Source organism: Sorex araneus, chromosome 3, assembly GCF_027595985.1.
Source record: "Sorex araneus isolate mSorAra2 chromosome 3, mSorAra2.pri, whole genome shotgun sequence".
Taxonomy (NCBI): domain Eukaryota; kingdom Metazoa; phylum Chordata; class Mammalia; order Eulipotyphla; family Soricidae; genus Sorex; species Sorex araneus.
This window is the reverse complement of record NC_073304.1, coordinates 1,792,457-1,811,664: the sequence shown is the minus strand read 5'-3', so window position 1 is coordinate 1,811,664 and position 19,208 is coordinate 1,792,457. Positions and strand designations below refer to the sequence as shown.

The window sequence follows — 19,208 nt, the reverse complement described above, 5'->3', positions numbered from 1 at the left end:
CTCTCTCCTCTCTCCCGCGGTTCTTTGCCCGTCCCTGGCTGTGTGCGGGGTTTTCGTCTCCCCACCCCCTTGAGGCTTTCCTTTCCCTTTCCGAGGCCGGGGGCGTGTCAGGTGGGCTGTGGGCGGCTCCTGGGTACCAGGCAGGGGCAGGGGCGTCCAGTCAGGTCCCTGCAGATGCGAGACCGTCTCCCTGGCCCGGTGTCGAGTCCACGGCCGTCACGGCTCGCCTTGTCCGCAGCCACGCGGGGTCTTGGTCGCTGACTGACCGCGTGCGTGTTGCCCTGGAGTAGGGCGTGCCCGCCGCGTCCCTGGGGTCCCCACCGCACAGCTCCATGTGGGTCCTCCTGTTCGGTGACTCTCCCTCTCCCTCTCTCTCTCCTTCCCCCTCTCTCTTTTTCTCCCACTTCCTCTCCCTCCTTCTCTCTCTCCCTCTCTCTCTCTCCCTCTCTCCCTCCTCTCCCTTTCTCCCTCTCCCTCTCCCTTTTTCTCTCTCCCTCCCTCTCTCCCTCCTTTCCCTCTCTCCCTTTGTCTCTCCCTCCCCCTTTTTCTCTCTCCCTCCCTCCATCTCTCTCCTTCCCTCCATCTCTCTCCCTCCCTTTCTCTTCCTCTCTCTCTCCCTCTTTTTCTCCCCCCCCTCCCTGGTGTCCTGTGATGCAGATGTTTCTGGTTTTCGTGAAACCCGTGGTGGTTCTTACTCTGAGAAACTGCCCAGACCCCAGGGCACGAGGCTTCACTCCTCCCGAGTGCTGGGGGTGGGCGCGGCCTGATGGGACAGTGGGTGGGCTCCCCGGAGTGAGCCCACACGCTGCCCGAGTTCCGGTGCTCGTCCTTCCTGCCCGGCGCGGCCCCACCCCTGCTCCCCATGTCTGTCCTGCCCCTCGCGTCCCCTGTCCGTGCTGCGGCCTTCCCTGCGCAGTCGTGGTCTCACGGAGGCCGGTGGCATCCCGGCTGTCTCACCCGGGGCGGGTGGAAGTGGCTGCGGGGCTTGAAGAGGCCTGGGCCGGGCCGTGGGGCTGGGCGGCACCATCACGGCCCGAGCACCGAGCTGGGCAAGTGCCCGTGAAGGGAGAGGGCCGGAGGGGACAGGCTTCCTGTGGGCGGCTGTGCCTGCGTGTCCCCGAGCCCCTGCTCGGTGGCGCCCCTGTGTGTGCGCGTCCTCACGACCGGCCCTCTCTGCCCGAGTCCTGCGCCCAGGCAGGTGGCCAGGGGGTTCTGGATCGGTGACAGCCCTGGGTTTCCTGCTGCCCCCACTAGCCCGGGGCCCACATCCGGGGCATCCCCCCGCCGCCAGCCAGCTTCCGGGTGGGGGTGCCCTCGGGAGCAGTGCTCCTGCCTGGCCGGGCGGGCAGCCGCAGGTGGCGCTGACAGGTGTCTGCTGTTTGTTTTGTTCGGAGGCAGATTTCCAGTAGGAAGGACAGCCTGGTTGCTTCCCAGTCGGCGGCGGCCAGTAAGATCAAGGTGCCGGCCCCTGCGCCCCCCATGGTGAAGAAGGACCGGCGCTCCAGCTCCTCCAGGTTCAACGCCAGCAGCAGCCGGGAGCTGCAGAAACTCCCGCCCCTGAAAGGTAACAGACTGCGCGGCCGACATGCCGGCTGGCCGCGCTGGCACCGTGCCCCCGTGCGGGGCGTGAGACGCAGCACGGCCACATGCAGAGCTCCCGCGGGGTCTGTGACCCCGTGTCACGGCTCTCGGGCCTGTCGCAGGGCCCCGGCGGGGACACGGGGACCCTGAGCTCGGGCCTCCTCCTTCCTTGCACTTGGTCGGGGCTCTGCTCTGACCTCCCGGCCCCCCTCTTTGGGGCGCACGTTTTCCTGACGGGGAATACGTGAGGGCCCACAGGAGCCCCTGGAAGTGCGGGCAGCCCCCTCGGGGGCCGCGGGGTGAGTGGAGAGCCGGCAGGGCCGCCTTTCCTGTGTCTGAGCCACATCTGGCCCCGGTACCGCGTGCGGGCCTCACGCCGCCGGGAGTGACTCCTCAGCACGGCTGGGTGTGGCCAAAAGCCAAAGCCCAAAAATAAATGCAAAACAAGACAAGGGCCGGAGCAGTACAGCACGCGAGGTGCCTGCCAACACGTGGCCAACCCGCGCTCGATCCCTGGCACCACAGGTGGTTCCTCAAGCCCGCCGTATTCACGCGTGCAGAGCCAGGAGTAACTCCTGAGCACTGCCAGGTGTGGCAAATTAACACCCCCCCAAATTTTTTAAAAATAATAATTGGAAAAACTGGCCAGGGGCCAGCGACGGCATTGAGGGCTTTCTGCGTGTTCGCGGGCGTCAGGGCTGGCACTGGAGCGTGTTTCCCAGGGCCTCGCACACGCGTGCCTGTGGGCGTGTGCTCCGGGCGCGTGGACGGACCACGAGCAGGCCGGGCCCCGCTAGTCCCCGCGCAGGCTCGGGCTGGTGGCTCGTCCCCTCCCCGCGTTCTCTCTCAGCCGTCGTTGCTCGTCCTCCTTAGCCTTAGCCACGCGGCCGTGACCCGCTCTCCGCCGAGGCGTTTCGGAGCGGGGTGACACGTGCTCCTTCTCCACTTCAGCTTCGCTGCTAAACCCGAATCTTTATTTTCTGTGGGTCTTTATTTACCCGCGGTCGTCCTGGGGAGACCCGGGTCTGTTCGAGCCCGGCCGCCCTCACCGGGGTCTTTCCAGTGAGCTGCCACCGCTCCGGCTCCTGAGCGTGGGGCCCCGCGGCCAAGGCGTGGGGCTTCTGAGGGTCCAACCATGGCAGCCGACCCCTGAGCCACCGTCGCTTCTCTCCCATGTCCCCAGCCCCCGTCCTAGCTGTGGCCTCACTGCAGGCGCCGGGCCGCCAGCTCTCTCCCCCTGCAGGGCCGCTCACTTGGCCCGGCCCGGCCTGTGCGAGCACCGGGGGGGTCAGCGTCCGCAGCAGGACGGCCTCAGACCCTCTGCCCAGTGCTCACAGCACTCCCGGGGCCCCTGCCCGCTGACGTGCAGTGCCGGCTGTGTGCCGGGCCTTTGCCCCGTCGTGGTGGTTCGGGGGGTGACGTCTCCACGCTTCCTTCAGGGTCGCAGCTCTGGGAAGTCGCTCAGGCGACCTTCAGTGGGCACAGTCGGGGGTAGTCGCGGCCAGAAACAGGTGTCTCTGGCCGTGCTGAGCCCCTGCCGGAGGGGCCGAGCAGACGCGGGCGTGAAAGGCCGGGCAGCCAGCGCAGGTCTGGGACGGGCGGGGCCAAGGCAGCTGGTCGAGATGGGGCACAGCTGGGTGGCGGGGCGCCCCGGGTCTCGGCGGCGGAGCCGTGCTCTGTGGCACCGTGAGGCATTTGCGTCTCCACCGCCGCCTCAGCTGTGGGAAAAGCCGTGTGCGGGTTGTCGATGTATTGGGTTCTGCGTGAGGGTCGCGCCCGGCGCTGCTCCAGGCCCCCTCCTGGCTCTGCCCTCGGGTCCCTCCTGGCGGTCCCAGGCCGTGGCGGGGGAGAGTGGAACCTGGTTGGTGGCGTGCAGCGGCGCCGCCCCTCGCCCGCTCCCATCTCTGCTCAGCCTCTCGGGCCTGCTGTCCCCGCTGCGCCTCCGCCCAGTGCGGGTCTCTGTCCCCCGGGAGCCGCGGAGGTGCCGGTGTGGCGTCGCGTGTCAGCTCCGCGTGTGCAGCGTCACGTGCCGTGTCAGGGCGCTGCCGTGGGCGGGTGGCCAGGGTCTCTCCTCATGCGTGTTGTTGTGACCGTGGGGGCCCTGGCCTTGTCTGTCCAGTGTGACTCTGGGGTGTCTCTGTCCCGGTCTCCTAGTGGCCGGGCCAGCTCCCGCTCCTTCCTGCCCTCGCCCCGAGGCCCGTGGCCCGTGTGGGCTGCCCCTTGGCGGCTTCCCGGCAGCAGCTCTCGGTGTTTGGTTTGGGTCCCACCAGGTTCCGAGCGGGCCGGGGTGTTTGCGGGGCGAGGGTGGGCGCGCTTGCTCCTCCTCGTCGGGCCCTTCCCGGGCGTCTGCAGCTCCGTGCTCGGCGCGCTTCCTGCGGGCGTGCCGATGCTCCGAGAGCAGCGTGGGCCGCGGCTGGTTGATTATGGGACAAAAGTAGCCGGCTCCAGCGGCCTGGTACCCTCGCCTGGTCCAGCGGGTCCCACGGGCGGGGGAGGGGGAGGCGTCCCCGTATCTCACTAGGTCATTTGCTAAAGATCTCTCCCCTCTTCTGTATTTAAGTCTCATACCTCTGGTGTCTTTCTCTCGAGTTGGCTGAAAATTCCAGAAACTGGGTGGTGGTTGGCAGTTTGTCTTGCTCCCAGCTTTAGTGGAAATAGACGCGTAATCTGTCACACCTGACGGTTTGGGTTGAGGTGGGTGACGTGCCTGCAGCGTTGGTGGCATTGATTGTGTAGTTTCTGCACTTCGCCGTGACCCTCTGCCCTCGGGCTCTGCTAGCCCGCCCCTCCCTGCCCCCCCAGACCAAGGCTGTGCCATTGCCCCGCACACTGTTCCCCAGCTGAGCTATCACAGGGACGGGCCCTCCGTGCTCTGAGGTACGTCCCCGCGCCTGACGCCGACCAGGGCTGAGTAGCACAAAGGGAAGGGGCTTCAACCCCCACACCGCGTGTGGCCCCCCAAGCACCACCACAAACCCCCGAGCCCCGCCCCAAACCAAAACCAGAAGCAAAAACAGAAAACCTGATGCCACCTGGGCAGCCCAGCTGCAGGGAGCGGCAGGAGATTGTCTTTGCTTAGGGCTGGAGGGATAGCGTAGCGGGGAGGGCGTTTGCCTGGCACAGGGCCGACCCAGGCTCGATCGGTCCCTGAGCACCGTCAGGGGCAATTCCTGAGTGCAGAGCCAGGAGTGACCCCCGTGCATTGCCGGGTGTGACCCAAAAGCAAAAAAAAAAATAATGAGAGAGAGAGAGAGAGAGAGAGAGAGAGAGAGAGAGAGAGAGAGAGAGAGAGAGAGAGAGATTGTCTGCTTAGAGCTGTGCAGTGGTTGGTTCCGTGTGCACCCCACAGCCTCCATGCCTGGCTCATGTGCCCTACGTGCACGCACTGGGGTGTGTGTGTGTGTGTGTGTGTGTGTGTGTGTGTGTGACAGCCTCTGCATCCATTGGTCTTCACTTTGGCATCGTTTGCCCCCCGCCCCCCGCCCCAGCTGTTGTCTGAGTGCTGGGACACTGGCGTTTCTTTCAGATGGGGGTTTGGGGGTCTCTCTGAGAGGGGAATCGCTGGGCCCTGTGGACACCATTATCGTTCTGTTCTTTGGCTCAAGGCCAAGCCCAGTGGTGCTCAGGGCTCCTTCTGGCAGTGCTCAGGGAGGCAGTGAGAGCAGGCGACTGAGCCGTGGCTGGCCGGGGCCACGCAAGCCCCTGACCCCTGTATGTCTCTCCAGCCGTGATGTTCTGTTTCTCCCCGTATCCCCACTGCGGCAGCTGCTTCCCCCCACCCAGGAACGGTTCTGGAGACACCGTGGATAGAGTCGCTTCAGGTGTACGGCGCTCCAACACCAGCCCGCCACCAGTGTCCCCGGCCCCCCCAGCCCGCCCCGGGCAGGCGTCTAACAAACTTATGTCATATTACTTGGTCCAGTAAGACTTAAAGGAATGGCAAATCAAATCATTGTAAAACAAATCAGCAAAGACCAGTTTGTGATGTTAATTGCTGTGTTTCTGTCCTTCCCTAGGCGGGCAGGGCAGCCATGTGCACCGTTAGTGCCCCTCGCCACCACGGCCTTTGAAGTTGCTCCTGTCCTCTAAAGCTCTTTTGACGCTTCTTACAGGGCTGGTTTCAAGGCTCCGAATTCCCAAGCTGCTGCCTGTCTGTGAGCTCCGTGAAGTTCTTTGGAATCTGATGATAGTCTATCTGGGTTTTCTCCCATCTCCCCGAGGTGTTCGTGAGTCTTTGTGCTTTGTCCTTCTGTTCTCCCTGGCTCCTCGGGCCTCACTGGGTCCATCTGCTGTGTGTCTTAAGGGCTTTCCTTTGTGTGGGAGTCCCCTTTTCTGACTGCTGCTTTCAATATTCTGTCTCCGTCTTTGGTTTTGTCACCTTAAGTCTAATGTGTCTTGGGGTTCCCTTAGCTGGGTCTCCCTTTACAGGGACCCTTTGGGCCTTTCGGATCTCGGTGTGAGGAATTCCCAGCCTGGGAAGTTCTCCTCCGGGACTGGTTCAGTAATCGTTTCCTCGTCACTTTTGCCTTCCTGTTACGGTGGTTCTCCTGTTGTTCCTCTTGGACCCGCCCACGGTTCTCTGGGACACTGTTTGCTTCTTTCAGACTGTTTCCTCCTCACCTGGGAGCTCCTCGGCCTCTTGCTCAGCTTCTGTTCTGCCGCTCCCGCGTCCCTCATCTCTGACTGGGGTTTCCACTCCGACTCCCGGGCCTTCCTGTGCTTTGCCGGCTCCCTGCGTGTCGTTCCTTTGAATTCCTGCGACACCCTCACCAGAGTGTCACCCAAGATGCCCCCCGAGGAGCTGCTGGAAGTGTTTGTGTCTCCCGAGGTATTCTTTCTCACTGAGCACTGAGCACCGAGCCTGCTGGGCTTCTACGGGTTTTCCCCGTCGGTTTCCAGTGCTGCTGTGCTGGGTGAGTGTTGGTGCACACCCGCCAGAGACGGGGCATGAAGTCGGGATGGTCAGACGGGAGCTGTAGTGTGGCCTGTCCTTGGGCGCCAGTCGGGTGTGGAGGCACTGGGACCCCCTGACACAGAGCCGGGAGGAGGCTCTTCGCAAATGAGAACTTCCCCCTGCAATGAAACCAGTAAACCAATCCAGCAAAGTAGCTGGCTACAAAATAAAAATATGTTCCAGGGGGGCTGGAGCAATAGCACAGCGGGGAGGGTGTTTGCCTTGCACGCGGCTGACCTGGGTTCGATTCCCAGCATCCCACATGGTCCCCTGAGCACCGCCAGGAGTAATTCCTGAGTGCATGAGCCAGGAGTGACCCCTGTGCATCGCCGGGTGTGACCCAAAAAAGAAAATATATATATATGTTCCAGAGAATGAACTAAAAGAGAAAGAAATGAAAAGTTAACCCATTTAAAATAGTGTCCAAAAAGCATTAAATACCTACGAATCAGCCTAACAAAGGACATGCAGGACTTACACGTCAAAAACTATAGCACACTGTTGAAGGAAATAGAACACAAGCCAGTGAATGGAAAAGTAATCCCATGTTTGTGGACTGGAAGAATTAAATGGCCGAAATGACCGTCTCCCTAAGCCCTTCCCCACCCGGGTGCTGATGACATCCTTCACAGCAGTCGCAACTGAGCCCTGTGCGGAGTCATAACGCGCACCAGCAACCAGCGCCATCCTGGGAGTATGCTCTAGAGCTATAATAACCAAAACTGTGTGGCGCTGGAGTAAAGACATTCTCAGCCCAGCAGCGCGGAGTAGCGCCCAGAAGGGCGGGTGGCCATCAGTCTGCTCGGGGAGAGGCAGGGAAGCCCTGCGGCAGACAGCACTGAGGAGACGGAGCAGCCACACGCGGAGGAATGCAGCCCGGCTGTTTCCTACGTCCTGGTCCATAAATGCTCTTGACTCGAATAAAAGAGCCGCAAGCTGGACCTGAACCCGCGAAGCGCACGGAGGGCAGGGCGGGGGAACCGAGCCCGCAGCCCGCAGCAGAGGAGGAAGGGGAGGCTGAGCACTTGGACTGCGCTGCAGTGGGAGGCTTGGGACCGAGCAGCCAGGGGACAGGGCGGAAGGCCTCCCTGGCGTGCGTCCATGGTGTCCTCGGGTCCCCTGAGCACCACCGGGGGCCTCTCTTGGGCCCAGAGCCAGGAATGTCCCCCAGCACCACCAGGGGTCGCCCAAGCCCCCGAAAGAGAGAAAAGCTTTTGTCTAGCAAAAGAAACCCGCGTGATGGCTTACCTGAGGAGAGGAGCCGTTTGTGCATCACACACCTCTTAGGCCGGCACTCAGAGAAGGAACAGTGGTGAAAACCAGTTGTTGGATGGGGAGGGGGAGCTGCACAGAGCACTTGTCGGGGTGCTCTGCATTCGGGAAGCCCAGGCAGGTCCCGGCACCCCCAGGCCTGGCTCAACACCCCCTAAAACAGGGGTCAGGGTACTTGCGCAAACACTTCTCTGTAATGCACACACAGGGACAGAGAGGTGCACAGCGGGTAGGGTCCTTGCCTGGCCTGGCACGCAGTGGACCTGGGTTCAGTTACCAGCATCACAAATGGTCCCCCGAGCCTCACCAGGGGCCCTGAGCACAACAGGTTGTGGCCCCCAAACCGAATAGTACCTAGAAAAGGACATAAAGGTGGCTGATCCACTGGCAAGTAAAACTTGCTGTTTCTCTCACCGGTTACCAGGAAGATGCAAATTGGGCCAAGAGAACCCTGCCGAGGCCTCTCCATGGCTCAGCCCGAGCTGCCATAGCAGCAGCTGAGCTGGCGCAGAGGAGGCTCGTGCCCGGCCTGGCGGGAAGCTGGTGCGGCCATCTGGGGAGGCAGTAAGGAGCTCTGGGGGGCAGCGGGGCCCGGGTCTGACCCGCGTTCCCTTTGCGAGCTTACCCGAACAGCGCGGAGGGGCTGCACGGAGACTCGCCCGTGAAGCAGGGCTGGCGGGGCGCTGGCGGCACAGTGGCGTACGGCCCGCTCGACAGAGGCGCGACGTCGCCGCTGGTCCCGTCATGGGCAGCAGCAGGAAGGACTGCGGGGCCGGTGCAGGGCGGCGTCCGTGTGTGAGCGGGAGACGGAGGCGACGGCCTGGGAGCTGACGGACGCCCACACTGCCACGGGCAGCGCGGGAAGAAGCGTTTCCGTTTCTGTTTGGGCGAGGCTCAGCGCATGCCAGGCTTTGTGGGGGAGCGGTGGGCTGCATGACGGTGTGCGGCGGGCGCAGGAGCAGGTGCAGGCGCAGGTACAGCAGGTGGGGCGGGAGCAGGCGCGGCGGGAGCAGGCGCAGGAAAAGGCTCCTGCTTGGGTACAGGCATGTATTTTCCCGTGCTGGCATGTGCTGTCCCATGCAGGCCTGTGCTTTCTGTGCCGGTGTGTGCTCTGCATACGGGCATGTGCTCTCCATGCAGGCATGTGCTCCCTGTGCGGCCATGTGCTCTTCATGTGGGCGTATGCTCCCCTTGCAGACATGTGCTCCCCATGCAGGCGTGTGCTCCCATGCAGGCATGTGCTCCCCATGTGGGTATGTGCTCCCTGTGCAGGTGTGTGCTACCCATGCAACCGTGTGCTCCCCATGTGGGTATATGCTCCCCGTGCAGGCGTGTGCTCCCCATGCAGGTGTGTGCTCCCCATGTGGGCATGTGCTCCCATGCAGGTGTGTGCTCCCCGTGCAGGCGTGTGCTCCCCATGCAGGCGTGTGCTCCCCATGCAGGCGTGTGCTCCCATGCAGAGGCGTGTGCTATGTTGGCGTCTGCTCTCCCGCTGGAGCAGCTCCGAGCCCGGACGCTGTTGGGGCGCTGGCGTCTTGCCGGCCTGCTGAGTGGAAAGGGGGTCAGGAACCCCAGCACTCATCCCCCCACGCTGGGTGACCCTCGCCATGGGGCGTCCCTCCTGACCCCACTTGTCGTGGTCCGGCCTCGGTGAGGAGCCGCGGAAAGGCTCGTGGTGGCGGCTGCGCATCACTGAGCATCACGGGCAGAGCGGCACTCGGAGGGGCCCTCAGGGCATCCTCTGGTCAGCCCCGCCTGGCACTCCAGGGCTCCAGGCCAGGCTCCTCTGTCCCTCAGGACTGTGACCCCTGGATCAGGCCCCGCCCAGCTCACAGGTGCCAGCCCTGCCGGGTCCCGTCCAGAGCCACCGCCCTGGTCAGCTTTGGGAATTGGGTCGGGGGCGGCAGGCATTGCTGTCGCCCCCGCCACTGCTCTGCGGGCAGTGTGTGCGTCCACTCTGCCCACCGCCGAGCCCAGCACCTCCAGCTGCAGGCCCCCAGGGCTGTTCTGGCCCCACAGGGTACTCTGGGCTGACCTTTGGCCCCATGGGCCCGCAGACCCTGCACCCAGGCCTGAAGTGTCGCTGCAGGAAGAGTCTGCTGGCACCTTCTCGAGCCCAGGGTACACACTGCCCAGCACCCGGGGGGCCTCTCTGTCCCCCCCACTCCGTGGCCTTGTGACGGGATGACAGACTGCGGGGAGGGGTGTGGCTGCCAGGCTCCTGTGGTGGTGATGGAGAGTCCCCCTAGCACGGGAAGGGGGCTGGACGGGACGGGGCGGACCTGCCTGGGGTCACGGTCAGCCCCGCCTCTCGGCAGGACCAGGTCTGCACGGCCAGCCAGGGGGTCGGGCATCTCGGCGTGAGGCGGAGGCAGCGTCTGCGGGTTAGAAACTGGCCCAGGGTGCCCGCACACATGCACCCGAGCGCACTCACGGGCACCTGTGAGCTGGGCGGGGCCTGATCCAGGGGTCACACCCAGGGGAGCTGAAACTGTCCCCACAGCCACAAGCGTCCTATGCACGCCCTCAGCCTGCCCACGTGCGGGAGCGGGCACTGAGCCGGGCACCAGGAAGAAGCCCATGCACCTGGCCAGGAAATTGACATTAAAGTCAAAACCTAGGGCAGGAGTGATAGTGCAGCAAGGTCATTTGCCTTCTACACGGCTGGTTCGGGTTCCATTCCTGGCATCCCGTGTGGTCCCCGAGCACCGCCAGGAGTACTTCCTGAGTGCAGAGACAGGAGTAACCCCTGAGCATTGCCGGGTGTGACCCAAAAACCACAAAGGAAAAAAACTCAAATCAATTCGAAACCACCTGAAGAGGGCCCCAGCCCAGGCTCCCCTCAGAGCCGCCTGCCCCAGGGGCCTCCTGAGCCCAGACGGTGTGGGTTTGCCCTTCTGGAAACCTCCTTCCCTGGGGACTGCATTTGCCCTGCTCACAGTGGCCTTGGCAGTGGCCGGGGGGACATGGGGAACTGTCATGGCGAGGCGGTGCCCATTGCTGCATTGTGGGGTTCAGATGGGGCCTGAGGGGTGTTGTGGGGGCGTGCTGTTGGCCGAGTGAATCCGTGGCCTGTTGCTTTTCATGCTGTGGGGAGCAGGAGGGATGTGTGTGGGGGTTGGCGGGACCCAGGGGGCTGCCTTGTGAAGGGAGGGCAGGAGGGGCCCCCCAGCCCCACAGTCAGGCCTGGGGCCACGGGAGCCACGGAGCTCACCCACGGCCACCGCACCGCCATCCCGGTGAGCTCCCCTCCTCGGCCACGTTCACGCCACGGGCAGGCTCCCTCATGCGCGCTTACCGTCTCACGGATGGGCACACGTGCCGGCCTCCCACAGGGCCATACAGCCGCCTTCACCTGCTCTGCACCCCCTCACACATTCACCCAGATCTTCACGCACGTTCACACATGATCTTCACACGTGTTTGCCGACATGATCTCTTGTACACGTCCACGTCGGCTCCTGGGTGCCGTGTCTGCCGGTCCCGCCTCGCCCCTCGTCTGTGCTCAGCCTGTGGCCGGGAGCAGCTTCCTGCACTAAGGGCCCCGAATCCTGCCTACCCGCACGGCTCTCGGAGCTGGCTTCGGTTGCCATGAAAATGCCACGGAACTATTTTAGCAGCTGGAGACGTTGGTGATTCTCGGGACAACAAGCCCGAGGCCAGTGTGGAAGCGTGTGGTTTGGTTTTTGTTTTCTTTCATGGAAACTGCGCGTGCTTGCATTTTACAAATTCTTACAATTCGGTGGATTTACGGTACGTCACTGTGTGAGGGATCCCTTGAGATCGGGGAGTTCCTGGTACTCCCGCATCACCGAGTCAGATGCGGTGCTCTCGATCAGGGCGCGTTCCTCTTGCTCAGCAGTGAACTGGGCGATGCGAGACCAGCGCAGACGGTCACAGCCGGCTGGACCGAGAGAGAGAGTGGGCAGAGCGTTGCCTGCATGTCGCTCTGCCCTGGCACCCCTCCCCTCACCCCCCAAAATCAGTCACGGGAACACGGAGGCCAGAGAGACAGTACAAAGGTGTTCGAGCGCTCTGTGGACCCTGCCCGCCCTGGCACCTCCTGGTCCTTCAGGTTCTGCCAGGAGTGACCCCGCTCCCAGCCAGCAGTGAGCCTGGGCACCCGGCAGCCCCAGACCGAGGGAGTATAAAGAAAGAAAAGATCCCCAAATCACGTACAAATCCAGTATTTTCCTATCATTAAATTTACCATTTAATATTAAAAATATTAGGTAATTAAATAGAAAAAATAATTGAAAAGACATCTCCAAATCATATATTAAGCCAATAATCATTCCAGTTATTTTTCCAGAAAAAAATATAATGGACAAATAAAATAGAAAAAAATTTTAATATTTAGATTAAATAGGAAAAAATATGATAGAAAAATATTAAATTAAATAGGAAAAATAAATGAAGAGACATCTCCAAATCATATATTAAGCCAGTATTTTTCCTATAAAAATCATTCGTTATTTTTTCCCAAAAATGGGGGGTCGCCCCACGATTGACTTGGAATCCTGTGAGAGGACAGTTGCTCCTCGCCGGGCCGAGCAGGGGTGAGGAGGGTGTCGCGCCAGAGCAGTCCTGGGGGGAGCGACTCCGGGCGCCCACTCGCTGCTGCCGTCCCGAGTTCACATCCCGAGTGCCAGCCCAGCGCCCGGCCGCCTCCTGTCCCTGGTGCCGCCAGCAGTTTCTGCCAGGTCACTGGGGCTGGGGGCACGGGTGGGCACCCCGGAGGAGGGGCCCTGCAAGCACCGCACGACCGCAACACCCTCCGTGCCCCCGTGTCAGGAAGCGTTGCTGCTGCGGTGGGCCCACGGGTGCCACGAGAGCCCCACCCTGTCACCACAGCAGCAGCAGGGAGTGGGGGAGGGTGACGTAGGCACCAGGCAGAGCGGGGAGGCAGCTGCTCCGCACGCGGCCGGCCCAGGTCACTCCCCGGCACCGCAGGCGCTCCCGAGAGCTCCGCTGGGTACGGCCCCGAACCGAAATAATAAACATCGGAGAAAACACAGCAACGGGAGGCGCAGACCTGCAAAGAGGCAGAGCGGAAGTGGCTGAAGACGGACGCTGAGCACTGGAACGGGGCAGGGAGCCCCAGTAAACGGCTCCGGCCGTGGGGGAGAGCTGGGGCACTGGAGGGCTCCAGACGGAAGAGCACGTTGAGTCCTCACCTAGCGCCGAGTATAAGGCAAACCCACCCAGGCTCCAGGGCCCAGGGTTCGAGGAAGAAGGAGGCTGTCAGCTCCGTGGGGAACGGAGGAGCGGGGGATGCTGCGGCCCCATGGCCCCGAACCCCACCCCAGCCCCAGCCGAAAGCCCAAGGACACATGGACAGGGTGAAATGGGGTGAGCGAGGACAGAGCCCCGGGGTCGAGTGGTCAGTGTCGGCAAAAGAGGGAAGGGCAGGCGGAGGGCACGCTGCGCCCGCACCCCTGCGCAGGGAAGCCGAGACCCACAGGCCCGCTGCTGGGTGTGTTCCCGGAGTTGCCGGAAGCTGGACCTGGGTCCTGGCAACGTCAGGGGCCACGGTCTAAAGCGTTCGTGAAGGGATAGTGGCGACCCCGCTGCAGCCCACCCACGGTGAGGGCGCATAAGGGACTGCGCGCACGGCTCAAGTGTGGGCACACAGCTAGGCCCTGGGTCGGACCCCCAGGGCCTCCAGAGTGCTGCCAGCGCACTGCCTCTGGCGCACAGAAAACCGAGAGCTTGAGAAAGTCAAGATAGGGCCTGAGTGAAACACCCTGGCTAATGCCCTGGGGAACGTGCTCGCCTGGCAAGCCTCTGACCCAGGTTCGAACCCTGGGTCCCCCAAGCACCCATATGGTCCCATATGGTCCCAAGGACCCATACGGTCCCCCAAGCACCGCCGGGGGACCTGAGCATTGCTGGGTGTGACCCGGAAACAAGATAACACTCCCCCCTCAAAAAAATTTCAATAAAATTTAGTTCGAATACGGTTTGAGAGGTGGGTGTAGCTCCATGGCGAGGCGCAGGCCTGGGGTGTGTCAGGCCCTGGGGACCACGCCAGGAACGCAGCAGTGAAACAGTGAGTCCAGAAGGCCATTCTGACGCCACTACAACAGACGGACCTTGGGGACACTATCTAAGTGAAATGAGGCAGGCACAAGAAGGACAAAAACCCTGATTCCGGTTCTTCTGTTTGGAGCCACACGCAGCAGTGCTCATGGCTTACTCTTGGCTCTGTGCTCAGGGTTGAGGCCCCAGGGATTAAACCGTTGGCCGTGTGCCAGGCAGACACCTACCCACTCTTCTTTCTCTCCAGCCTGGTGTTTATTTTTGGGTTTGTTTTATTTGTGTTTATTATTATAAGTAAACATTTTTACACTGTGACACTCAGAGCTAATACAATTTCAGAATGGATTAAGTAAAATTAATTAAAGGTTCTTGGCACGTATTGCCCATTTTTTCTGAACACATCATAATTGATAAGGTGGGATTACAATGTGCTTTTACCAGTATTGAACAGTTACCATTGTTTAGGTTATTGATTTCATAGGTGGAGAAGTATTTTTTATTCGGTAATCATTTGCAATTTTTCTGGAATCTGAATCACGGAACCAGGAAAGCCTTGGGTGTTTTTTTCCCGCTAATCAATAATAAGAATATAATACTAGCTTCTTGTATTTTTTTGGTTTTTTAATTAATTTTGTTTCATTTTGGCGGGAACAAACAAATCGGCAAAGCGTTCAGTGAGAGCAGTGTCCCTTGAGTTGCTCAGTGCTCTTCTTCCTTCTTATTTCACTGTGGGGGGGCCGGGGGTGGGACTCGGGGCCTCCGCGTCGGTGCTCGGCCACCGAGCCGCACCCCAGCCTGCTTTCCTGCTTCGAGTCTCGGTGTCCTTTCACCGCATCCTCTTCCCTTTTCTTCTGAAGAGCCGTGGAGGTGGCGACGGTGTCGTTTTGCAGGAACTGTACGCTCATCTCCGGCAGCGCCTCCAGCTGCAGCTGTGCCCCAGGCCCTTCCCTCTGCCTGAGAGCACTCGGGGCGAGCAGCCTCTCCTGCTGCCTCATCCTGGCCACACCTGCCAGCGGGTGGGCGAGGCGCGGCTGGAGGACCGGGCTCTCCTGGCAGTGCTCACGCTCTTCCTGCTTCCTCTCTTCCGAGGGGCATGTGAGATCTTGGCAAGGACTCCTCTGTGACTAGTTGCTTTAGAACTGGAAATGAACCAGGGACATAACCTCCGCATGTTTGTGACGTTTCTGCTTCTGGTTTAGAAGCCCCTGACTTGTATGTATTCAGGCCTCGCTCCGTTTCGCTTGTTTGCTTGTTTATCCTTTTCAGGATTTTTCCATCAGTGGTACCCAGGTCCAGTCTGTGGTTCTGTAAAGACTACTTTAGGGGCCAAAACCCGTGTGTGCGCGGTGGGGCCAAAGTCCGTGCATGTGTGTTTAGGGGCCGAAGCCCACGTGTGTATGTGTGTGCGCCACACTGATTCTGTTGGTTTACTTTTTTTCTGGCTATTGATCCAGTCTGGGGCTGGTGGGCGGAGACTTCCTGGTCACCTGGCAGCGTTTCCCTGGTCCATTCATTCCCTCTCTCTGCGTGTTCCCAGCCGGCTGGCGCGCAGGAGGTGAGCTTCTGCAGGGAGACTTGGCCCTACAGAGGCGCCTGTGAGGGAGAGGGAAGCTTCCCTCGGCTGCCTGATCTTCATCGGCAGCTCCTAGTAACATTTCTGTGTCTGGGGTCAGGCCTGGAGGTGTTGAGCGCCTTCTTCCAGCTCTGTGCTTGAATTTGCTCCCAGTGGTGCTCAGGGAACCGTGTGGTGCTGGGGGTCGAACCTGGGCCTCCTGCATTTCTTTTTTGTTCGAAATTCTCTCTCCCAACTCCCCAGCCCAGGACACTTCAGCTCAGAGTTGATCTCTCTCCATGGAACAGTTTTTTTTAATTGACCTTTCGTTGTTTTGAGAATTAAGATCCAACTAAAAACTAGTCATACGAATCCCCTAAAAGTAAAACTTTTCAAGCTTTAAAAAAATTAACTTAGGGAGCCAGGGAGGTAGGTCAGAGGAGTGGGCACGGGCTAGAGGCCCCCAGACAGGGCAGGAGGTGGCTGGGAATTGCAGCAGCTGGGGGTCTAACTGGAGCAGGGGCTGGCTGGGTACCCTCCTTCCCTGCACTGGGTACCCCCACAGCTGGACAGAGCCCGCCAGCAACTAAAGCAGCAGGGGGGAAGCCGAGTAAGTGGCCGTCTTTAAGACGTATCGGCGAACGCCCTGCTCTCCCCGCTGCCCGCCAGTGCCTTCCGACCCCCGTGCTTTCTGCTTCATCCCAGTTTCCCCCGGGATTGCCCGGGGACCCCACCAGCCGTGGGGGAGAGATGGAACAGGACTGCGCACTGACCGGCTTTAAACCCGGCGGGGCGGCCTGGGGGGCTGTCAGCCCTCGGGCGGGGAGGCTGATCCGCACGGGCCGGGCGGCCGGAGGCTGGTGGGGCGGGGGCCGGCGTGGGAAGCTGGGTCGGGCCGCGGGCTGGAGGGGCGCGGGGAGCCGGGCGGGCGCGGGGCGGCTGGGCCGGGCGGGCGCGGGGAGCCGGGCGGGCGGGCGCGGAGAGGCCGGGCGGGCGCGGGGAGGCCGGGCGGGCGGGCGCGGGGAGGCCGGGCGGGCGGGCGCGGAGAGGCCGGGCGGGCGCGGGGAGGCCGGGCGGGCTGGAGGGGCGCGGGGAGGCCGGGCGGGCGGGCGCGGGGAGGCCGGGCGGGCGCGAAGAGGCCGGGCGGGCGCGGGGAGGCCGGGCGGGCGGGCGGGCGCGGAGAGGCCGGGCGGGCGGGCGCGGGGAGCCGGGCGGGCGCGGGGCGGCTGGGCCGGGCGGGCGGGCGCGGGGAGCCGGGCGGGCGCGGGGCGGCTGGGCCGGGCGGGCGCGGAGAGGCCGGGCGGGCGGGCGGGCGCGGAGAGGCCGGGCGGGCGCGGGGGAGGCGGGCGGCGCGGGGGGCGGGGCGGGCGCGGGGGGCGGGGCGCGGCGCCGGCCAATGGGCGCGCGCGGCGCGGCGACGTCACGGGCGCGTCCCTGCGGCCGCGGGGCTGGGCTCGGCTGCTTCCCGAGCAAGATGGAGGCTGCGCTCCTGGCCTGAGGAGGACGCCGCCCGGCCCGGCGCCTCCATGTTGACATGTAGCAGAGCGGGCAGCAGGATGGTGGTGGACGCGGCCAACGCCAACGGGCCCTTCCCGCCCGCGGCCCTGCTCCACATTCGCGGTGAGTCCCGCCGGCCCGCCATTGTGCGGCCGCGAGCAGGAAGTGCCCGGCCCGCGCCCCCCGCGCGCCCGCGCGCCCGCCGCCCGCGCCCCCCGCGCCCCGCGCCCCGCGCCCCGCGCCCCGGCCGCCGCGCGCCGCCCGGCCGCCGCCCCTCCCCCGGCCGCGCTGATGTCAAAGGATGTGAAGTCACGGCGCGGGGGGGCCGCGCCCGGAGTTGGGCCGGGGGCGCCGGGCGGATCCGGGCCCGGCGGGACTCGGGCCGCGCGCCGGGAGGGGGCCGCGCGCGGGCGCGGGCGCGAGTGGGGCGCGGGCGCGAGTGGGGCGCGGGTGCGGGCGCGCCCGGCCGCGGCCCCGCAGTCGGAGCCGCAACAAGTTTCCGGCGCGCGCAGGTCGCGGCCGCCCGCCCTGGGCCGCGGCGCCCCCGGCCCCCGGCCGCGCCCGCCGCTGTCACCGCCGCCCGCCGACCCCGCGGCGAGGGCGGGGCCCAGGTGACTAACCGCCCCGGTGACTAACGCGCCCCGCGGGACGCCCGGCCCGGGCGCCGTGGGAACCGGCCCGGCCCCCCGCCCCCCGCCCGGACCCTGGGCCGGCCCCTGCCGCGCGGGCGCCTTCGCGGCCTCCCCCCTCCCCCCGGGGGAGTGGGGGCTGCCGCGCCGTGGGGGCTGCGCGCCTTCCCTGCGTTGGTCCTGGAGGGGTCCTCTGAGGCCCCGTCGTGTCGCTGGAGTTGTGCGTTGCCGTGGCCCCGGCTGTCACAGCCCGCGCGCTTGCGGCCGTGGAGAGCACCGAAGGGGCAGTGTCTGCGGGGTCACCTTGAGCCCCAGCCCGCTCCCGTCCGTCCCGTCCCGCAGGTCCCAGGGCCTCGCCCGGTCCCGGACTGTCGGGGCGGCCCGGCGGGGAGACCCTCGGGTGGGGGGCTTGGCTTGCCCCCTGCTTCCCAGCTCCGGGCCCGGCGCGTGCCGGGACCCTTTCCCCAGCCCTGCAGGAGGGCCTCGGCCCCCGGACACCTGCCCCGGCCCTGCCCGCAGGTGGCCTCGGTGCCGGGTGCGGAGCGGCCCTGGGGATGGCAAGGGCGAGCCCTGCAGTGGGGGTGGACGCCCAGCCCACGGCTGCCGCGGGCCCCCGGGCGCTGTGCCGGACAGCCGGAGCCGAGACCGGGCCCCAGGCCGGGGCTGACCCTCTTCCTGGGAAATGAGAGACCGGCCGAGCCCGCCGGCTGACGGCCAGTGGGCGGGAAGGTGGCCGACAGCCTTGGGCCCTAATGACCTGTTCAGAGTCGTAAACGCGCCGTGTTTGATGTGTGCTGGGGGTTTCTGCAGCCGCGGCCGCCCCCTCTCTGGTCCTGGCGCTCCCCTGCCCACCCACTCCGGGCAGACGCTCTGTGTGTGCAGGGGAAGGGCCCTTTAGGACGCGCTTCCCCAGCCCTGCCTCCCTGCAGGGCTGCCCTCCCGGGAGAGCTCTCGGGAGCAGCCACCCTGTGCCCGCCGGGGACAGCGGGCACCCGCGCCCTCACTCAGGCTTTGCCGGGGAAGCTCGAGGGCTGACCCCTCCCAGGGTCCCCGTGGGGCCCGGCCCTGACCCCACACCTTTCAGCCGGCCCTGCGCCTTCAGCTCCACCCCCGTGCCTTCAGCCCCGCCCCCGCCCCTTTCGGCCCCACCCCTGCCCCTTTCGGCCCCACCCCTGCCCCTTTCAGCCCTTTACCTTTAGCCCCGTGTCCTGCACCTTTCTTTCTTTTCACTTTGTTTAGTTTTGGGGCCACAGCTGGCGGTACTCGGGAGTTATTCCTGGCAGTGTTTAGGGGTTCATGTGGGGTGCCGGGGATCGGCTGCGTGCAAGCCAGACGCCCTCTCCACTGCCCTGTCGTCCGGCCGAGCACCGCTGTCCCCGCGCTGTTTCCTTGGTCCTCCTGTGCGGGTGACCAGCGTGACCGCTCTCGGGAGGGTTGAGCGGGCAGTGCTCCTTGACTCAGCTTCCCTGGCACTGGGAGGTTCCCCGTTTGGCTTGGTTGGCTTTCGAGCCGCACCCAGTGATGCTCAGAGGCTGCTCCTGCCACCCCCAAGCAGTGTTCAGTGCTCAGGGGACCGCGTGGTTCCAGAGTGCGCCCGAGCCTCCTGCACGCCGGCTGGTCGCTGACTTCTCTCAGGATTCCTGCCTCGGAGCTAAGCGAGGCGCGCAGTTTTCCTCCCGTG

General features: G+C 64.0%; 1 protein-coding gene across 6 annotated transcripts in view; it reads left to right on the top strand.

The window, feature by feature from the left end:
* PPP2R5C (protein phosphatase 2 regulatory subunit B'gamma) overlaps positions 1-19,208 on the top strand; it is an 80,619-nt gene that overhangs the window by 8,293 nt on the left and 53,118 nt on the right. For 4 of the 6 annotated variants that reach the window (XM_055134011.1, XM_055134009.1, XM_055134013.1 and 1 more), the window contains exon 3: positions 1,399-1,564. In XM_055134011.1, coding sequence (XP_054989986.1) covers positions 1,399-1,564 — 166 coding nt within the window. Of the gene's footprint in view, positions 1-1,398; positions 1,565-16,828; positions 17,022-19,208 lie in introns of those variants that run through there. The other 2 variants (XM_055134012.1, XM_055134014.1) reach the window with 2 other exon arrangements.